This window comes from Salvelinus sp. IW2-2015, unplaced genomic scaffold (assembly GCF_002910315.2).
Source record: "Salvelinus sp. IW2-2015 unplaced genomic scaffold, ASM291031v2 Un_scaffold9222, whole genome shotgun sequence".
Classification (NCBI taxonomy): Eukaryota; Metazoa; Chordata; class Actinopteri; order Salmoniformes; family Salmonidae; genus Salvelinus; species Salvelinus sp. IW2-2015.
In genome coordinates this window covers 1-8,113 of record NW_019950481.1, presented here as the reverse complement: position 1 = coordinate 8,113, position 8,113 = coordinate 1, and the positions used below count along the sequence as shown (strand labels likewise).

The window sequence follows — 8,113 nt, the reverse complement described above, 5'->3', positions numbered from 1 at the left end:
GCCCAACCACTCCATGCTGACAAAAGCCGTTGTCCAGATTAAGCAGACCAACATGTTTCAATTTGCCAACATTCTTGGAACGTTCAATAGAAATTCCAATGAATAGAGTTGATGTGATTCTTATTCTACATGTCAGAGGCTGTTGATGCGTGTGCTAGCCTATTCTCTCTGAACGTTCCAAAACTTTCAATCCGGCTGAACGGATTATGACATAGTTTCCTGACTTTTTTCAACCAAAAAACGTACCCAAGCCAATTGTTTGCCAGCAGTGACTGTTATAAGGTAAATAAAACTACATAACCACATGAATGTCGAGAGCTTGGGACTACAAGTTCTATCTTAAAAAGAATATTCTGAGATAATTGCTGAAATTCTGAACCCACATGGTTTGAATTGGGCAGCGATTTTTATATTGTATTCGTTTGAAATTAACAAACATGAAATGTGTATTTAGATACTATATAGCTAGAGAACATTGAACCGAACAAAGGTATGCAATAACAACATTTTGACGACATTCTCGTCATGTATTAATATAGAGAATAGCCCCAGAAAAAGCCCATAACGTAATGTGTTCATTTGATAATGTGATGATTGACAAGTGGTTAGATAATAGTACATACTTTATAAGTGGAGGCCCGTCTTATGAAGTTTTCTCCAGTCGTTGTCCAGTGCCGGGTCCAGAAATCTTCCCTACGTCCTGCGGATCAGTAGGGGCGCCCCAGAGACAGCTGTCCTTCCAGGTGCCTGAAGTACTTTGGTCAAGGAGGTATTCGGGAACCACAGAATGTATCATACTGACACAGTATTACACAGAGTTTCTGTACCAGAAGAGGTAGTTTACAAGAAGGAAGTTAGTTAGCCTAAGGCTAGTTAACCGCTGTTAGAAACATACAAAATCTATCGGCTGGACCAATGGGAGGCATAGATTAGGCGAGAGAATAGTGTGGAAATGAAGTGGCCAGCCCAAACCTGCAGCTCACATGGATTCTTATTTTTTTATCCAGATCTTGCCCTGTGTCTTGGGGTCTATGAGGAGATGGAACGTTGAGGCCATTGCGTGATGCATGATTCCATTGATGGATAGTCATCGTTGGCAGCCCTGAAGTTCCATCGCTGACCGTGGGTGCGTCGATCATGCAATCTCGGTCAGGTTGAGGTTGTTCCGAACGGGATGTGTCTGCGTCTTTCACTCCCTCTGCCAGTCGGTCAGGAAGGAAGGTCCGGAATCCTCGTGAAGGCCGAAGTGGACAAAACCGTGGCCAATAAATGTCACCTAACCAGGAAGTAAGCACACATAGGTTGTTCAGCAATCCATCTTACGTATAGCAAACCATAAAATACTAATACAGCATTGAAAATATGTACAGAAGCAAACCGGAGCATCTCCCACCAAAAAATAAGATGTAGAGAATTGTAGACAATGACCAAAGGTAATACGAAAGCTTTGAAAATTATCCTGTTAATTACTGTAAAATAGGTGGAGAAAAAAGGTTGAATGAACCCACCTAACCAAGGCGCTTGTCTGGCGGCAAACTCTTTGCTCTGCTCTGTCCAGCGCTCTTCTCTCCAGCCAGACCACTGATGAGGCTAGAGGCCGTCTGCTCTTGTTCTGCAGCGTTCAGCATCCTCCAACATGTCTGAGAGGCAGAGAGAGAGAGATATAAAAAACAAATATATGTTTGAACATCATCTTTTTAGTTTATTTTTAATGTAAGCAATGAGAAGAGTGTCAGACCTGTTCTCCATCATGCCCTTCTCATACTCTGCTTGACAACATCCAGCTCGCCGCTTGTCAATCCAACTCTCGCGGGCCGCTGCAGTCTATTGGGCCATGCGCCAGCCGTTCTGCTGCACTCCAGGTTAGCCTAAGAGGAATACAGTATCAAAGATAACGACACTCGGTGACAACAAAATGTACGAAAACAAGAAATCAATAGCAATTTGTAGGTACACCATGGTCAAAGGTTAATCAGAACGGGGTGTACATAACACCACCGGGGTTTAGGCCCAACCTTTAATGGAGCACCTTCCTTTGATGGAGAAGAAGGAGGCCATGGCTTTGGTCCAGCGAGGCCAGACCAGCCACGTTTCCACACACGCGCATGGCCGTCTCCAGGTGTCAGTCTGGCATGTCGAAGTAGGCAAGCAGAGCTCCACCATCTCCTCATTCGTACTGTCTTTGGGGAATTGCTTTAGAGAGACAACAGAGCCGGAGATCTCAAAAGCAAGCTGCCATTGCATCACCACGTGAAAAATTTCCTGTCATATGTTATCAGTTGCTCGGAAGTTTTACATACTTAGTTGATCATTAAAAACTTGTTTTCAACACCCCACAAATTTCTGTTAACAAACTATAGTTTGTCTCAAGTCGTAGACAGTCTACTTTGTGCATGACACAAGTACTTTTTCCAAGCAAATTGTTTACAGACAGATTATTCACTGTATCACAATTCCAGTGGGTCAAGTACACACACTAAGTGACTGTGCCTTAAACAGCTCTGAAATTTTCATAAAATGATTCATGGCTTTAGAAGCTTCTGAAGACTAATTTATATAATTTGAGTCCCAATTGGAGGACCTTGGATTATTTCAAGGCTACCTTTTAAAAACTCAGGCCTCTTTTTTTTTTTTTTTTATATAGCTTACATCATGGGAAAATCAAAAAAATCAGCCAAAAAAATTGTTAGACCTCCACAGTCAGTCATCCGTGGAGCAATTCCAAATGCCTGAAGTACCACGTTCATCTGTACAAACAATAGACGCAAGTATAAACACCATGGACCACGCAGCCATCATACCGCCTCAGGAAGAGACGCGTTCTGTCTGCTAGAGATGAACGAACTTTGGTGCAAAAAAGTGCAAATCAATCAGAACAACAGCAAAGAGCCTGTGAAGATGCTGGAGGAAACAGTACCAAAAGTATCTATATCCACAGTAAAACAAGTCCTATATCGACATAAGCTGAAGGCCGCCTCAGCAAGGAAGAACCACTGCTTCAAACCGCATAAAAAAAGCCAGACTACGGTTGCAAACTGGCATGGACAAAGATCGTAACTTTTTGAAAGAAATGCCCTCTGGTCTGATGAAACAAAAAAAACTCTTTTTCCATAATGGACCGATCATATTTTGGAGAAAAAGGGGGAGGCTTGCAAGCCCGAAGGAACACCAATCCGAACCGTGAAGCCCGCGTGGCAGCAGCATGTCTGGTGCTTTGCTGCAGAGGACTGTGCACTTCACAGAAAGATGGCACATAGGAAAAAAATGATGTGGATATATTGAAGCAACATCCACAAAATACATCATCAGGAAGTAAAGCTTGATCGCAAACGGGTCTTCCAAATGCACAAGACCCCAAGCATACTTCCAAAGTTGTGGCAAAATGACTTAAGGACAACAAATCAAGGTACTGGAGGGCCATTCACAAAGCCCTGACCTCAACTCCTATTAAAACATTTCTGTTCAAACTAAAAGCATGTGCGAGCAAGGAGGTCTACAAACCTGACTCTTACACCAAGCGTCTGTAGAGATGGCCAAAATTCACCCAACTTTTTGTGGAAGCTGGGAAGGCTAACCCGAAACGTACTACCCAAGTTAAACAATTTAAACAATCTACCAAGATATAATGATGTATGTTAAAAACTGCTACCACTGGAATGGATGAAAGAAAAAAAAGCTGAAATAAATCATTCTCTCTACTATTATTCTGACATTTTCACCATTCAGAAAATAAATGTATCCTAACTTGACCCAAGCGACAGAATTTTACGATTAAAATTCAAGATCTGTGACAAAATATTGCGAAGTGTATGAAACTTCTAAATTAACTGTAACCATTATAGTGTAGTGTCATGGAGTATGTACTGTAGAAATGCACAGTTTAGTCTGGTACAGATGTAGATGTTGACCTGCACACTATATACTTTATTTGCTATATAGCAATATACTTAGATGCTGCCATCTGTTTCCTACCTGCAGACTGCCCAGAAGTTCCCACAGTCATGAGTTTTGAGACTCCTCCAGAGAAGGGCATGGTGAGTTCTTCTCCGGGTCGATCTTCACCGTGTTCACCCTCCTCTGCGAACAGCCAGCAGAACACAGTCCATGATCCTCATGATTGAGTGGAGGCCGACCCAGGGTCCGACACGTGGCAAGTCCGACGGGCTTGATGGTCGAGAATACATGAGGAAGGAAACAACTAACATAAGTAACGAGGGAGCTTCATTAAATATTCTCACCTGATGTACAGAGAAGAAACTACCATTTGAGGGAGGGGAGGGGGCAATCATTCACCGAGCCACGTCGGATATTCAAAATTCATCGAGGGCAATTTGCCGGCATAGAAAAAGGGCAGTTATTGAAAACATTACAGGTCCAGATATTTTGTACATACTTTCATATATGTTTGACATTCAAGAGTGGCTGGAGTGTTTGTTAACCCAAGATAATCATAAACATGTTTGTATCCAACCCCCCCTGGGCCACTATGAATGGGCTCGTATTTGCCAACCCCTGAGTTGAGGGACAAGACCCCCCCCCCTCCCAATGACTGCAGGCACCCTCAGCCTCCTCCAGGGCTGGTTGGCAGCCTCCAGCTTCTCCTCAGCGAAGGCCTTGTCCGCAGAGATGCTGTCCACTATGGCTTGAGCCTTATCCTTGACCTTCTGGACCTCCACCTTGACCTTCTCTGCTGCCTGGGCCTTCACTGTCACCACCTTCAACACCTGAGACACAACAAACCATCACAAGAGACAGGAAGTGAGGTGCATCTTTTGGTTTGCATAAAGCAACAGTTAATATGCAATATGAAGAGTGTTGGTCCCATGTTTTATGAACAGAAATAAAGATACATTTTTTTTTTATCCATACGCACAACAAACGTATTTCTCAAAAATGTTGAGCACAAATTTGTTTACATCTATGTTAGTAAACATTTCTCCTTTGCCAAGTTAATCCATCCACCTGACAGGTGTGGCACACCAAGAAGCTGATTAAACAGAATGATCAAACAGGTGCACCTTGTGCTGGGGACAATAAAAGGCCACTTTAAAATGTGCAGTTTTGTCATACAACAATGCCACCGATGTCTCAAGTTTTGAGGGAGTGTGCAATTGGCATGCTGACTGCAGGAATGTCCACCAGAGCTGTTGCCAGAGAATTGAATGTTAATTTCTCTACTTAAGCTGCCTTTTAGAGAATTTGGCAGTACGTCCAACCGGCCACACAATCTTAACCACTCCAGCCCAGGACCTCCACATCCAGATTCTTCACCTGCGGGATGTCTGAGGGGGTGGGAAGGGGGGGGGAGTATTTATATCTGTAATAAAGCCCTTTTGTGGGGAAGAACTAATTCTGATTGGCTGGTCCTGGCTCCCCAGTGGGTGGGCCAATGCTCTCCAAATGTACTGATTTCCTTATATGAACTGTAACTTAGTAAACTCTTTGAATGTTGCGTTTATATTTTTGTTCAGTATATGTACACTTCAAAGTTCTGGTATTGGTATTTGGTAAGTCTGTTGCTGGGAAACAAGAGATAGAGGAGTAGCATACACCAAACAKACACACACACACACACCATGTCTGCCTTCTCGTKGGCGATCTGCAGCTCCTTCTCTTTGACCTCCAGCTCTTTGCTGAGTAATGCTACAGACACAGAGGCCTCCCTCAGCTTCTGAAGACCTGTGTTCATCCTGATGGGGAAACAGAATGGGATCAGCAATCATTGTATTATACAAGTATACCAGGTAAGTTCTGTCTAATCTTTCTTGAACACATATTAATGAGTAAACTATGACTAAAAGGCAGAATACTAAGAGAGTGATATAGCACAGTGTACACCATATATTGGTATATARAATACTATATAATACTAGTATTATATTAAATCATGTGATAGACACACAGCATTACGATAGATAAATGCTGTGAAAAACATCTACCATTWGACCATGGTGTACTGTGAAGCCGCATGTTCCACATAGGAACGAAGAGCATTAAGAGAGTAAGGAAGTACTGTAATTACCTGTGTGCCAGTGTCTGCACCTCRGAGTGCTTCTCCTTATAGATGGTCTTGTATCCCTGGATGAAGGAGAGGTAGGACTTGGGAGTGACGTGCGTGGCGCGGCGGTACCTCTGGAAGTAATCTACACACTTCTCTGCCACGCCGTCCTGGAAGGAGCCCATACACTGCACCACCTCCCCCTTCACCACGGTCGAACAGTCGATGTTATAGGTGGACAGGAAGTGCTCTGACACTGGAGAGTAAACAGATTGGAGATTGAAGCAAATCACTATTAAAGTGTGCAGTATACATTTATACTGTATGTGTGCATACACAGAGACAAAAACACATGCATACCCACAAACGGACACCAACGGACACACACATACACACACACACACACACACACACCTGCGATCAGAGCATCTTTGGGCCAGCGGCTGAACCAGTCCATGGTGCAGCCGGAGATGAGGGCAGGGAACTTCAGGGCTCTGTTCCGGAACTTTTCCCCAACAGGAGAGAAGCAGAGAACCACGTGTAGGTTCTGTCTGACCCTGCTCATGAAATAGTCATGGAGGTTCTCATTGGTTGGTGGTCGCCGAGGAAACTCTCTTTTCATGACTGGTATGAGGTCACTGATGATCTCGTCAATTTCGTCTCGAGCAAACAAGTTCGACACCTGAGAAACCAGCACAATATATAACAACAGTTATCCAAGTTATAATGGAGTGCAATATTTTTTTCTCAAACACAGATTGACACAACTTCTTGAAAACACTCTAATATTTTACGTGTGTTCATGTGATCAACGTGCTGACCTCCCCAGATGATAACACATTATTCATGTACTCCAGGAAAGACTCGTCCTTGATCTCGTTATCAGTGAAGATGAAGCTGATGCCTTTTCCCTGCTGGCCTGCTGTCCTGTACAGACCCTTCAGATCCTCCATCAGGTTAGCAGTGTTGTACGAACTGAGGACAGAACACAGGGATGTTACAGGTGATAGCAAAGGTGTGAAAATACATATTTTTCTATCTTTCTCAGCTCTTTCTCAATGAGTATTTCCTCCATTCCTCCAATGCGTTTCGAGAAGGAGGCGAAAACAGGGGCGTGAGGAATCGAGGAAAGACAAATTAGCAGAGAGTCACTGTGCACTTGCAGAAATGCAAGCAAAGCTACCATCTACAGGAGGACAACAGAACTGCATGACCACATTCAATGATAAACACCTGTTACAGTTGTAGACGGACTATATGAGACCGTGTGTCTGTTCCAATACTCTTCCTAGCATACTACTTAGTATGAAGTATGAAGTATGTAGTAGTATGCTAGTATAGATATTGGAGGGTGTGTCTGTACCGTGTTAGTGTGATCTGAAAGGTCTTGTATCCGGCGATGAAGGAAGCCAGTTTAGTCAGGCTCTGCTTGCCTGAGCCCCCCACTCCTACTAGAAGGGCATTCCCTCTGGGGGTGCGGATGATCCTGGAGATCTACAGGCAGACAGACAGGCGGAGTGTTAGAGTGGGAGAGACCTTTTCCGTTCTTATATCAAGTGATTTGATGTGTACACTCATTGGTGACTGACTTTACGATAGCTAAGCCTTTCAAAAGCTTCCAATGTGAATGTTTAGTAATACTTTTTATGAACACCCTCTTTGTAATGTGATTTAAGCATGTTTTATAATACCTTATGATCTATACACAATGCACTATAATGCATGACAAAGGTGGTAATAATTGCTCATAAACACCTATAGGTGAACATAATGACAGTTTCCCTCTACCTTGACAAGGTGTATCATAGCATCTCTGAAGAACACCATGTCCATGCCAGCTCCTCTGATGCTCTCGTTGTACTGGCCAAGAAACATGTTGAGCCTCTCCATCAGGCCCTCAAGCGACTCGATGGGCTCATACACCTTGGGCATCTCAAAGTCTGTATCCTCTGGCTCCTCACCTGGTGGGAAATAATTTTTGTCATTGTCAATACCAGATTATTCATTCAAATGATCCAACTCTCTGCTAATGTAGCACGTAGCTATATTTAAGAAATGTGAATGTAAATAAAACGTTTCTTTTGTATATATATATATATATATATATATGAATAT

At 43.2% G+C, this 8,113-nt stretch overlaps 1 protein-coding gene across 1 annotated transcript; it reads right to left on the bottom strand.

Annotated features, from left to right (window-relative positions):
* Positions 1-3,999: 3,999 nt before the first annotated feature.
* On the bottom strand, positions 4,000-7,959 carry LOC112079721 (dynein axonemal heavy chain 5-like; the record flags this gene model as incomplete). Its single annotated transcript, XM_024145587.1, has 8 exons — positions 4,000-4,164; positions 4,560-4,724; positions 5,576-5,690; positions 6,023-6,254; positions 6,413-6,680; positions 6,820-6,973; positions 7,362-7,492; positions 7,787-7,959. Coding segments are annotated over 8 exons (1,403 nt in total), but the record flags the coding sequence as incomplete, so codon positions are not given.
* Positions 7,960-8,113: the final 154 nt, after the last annotated feature.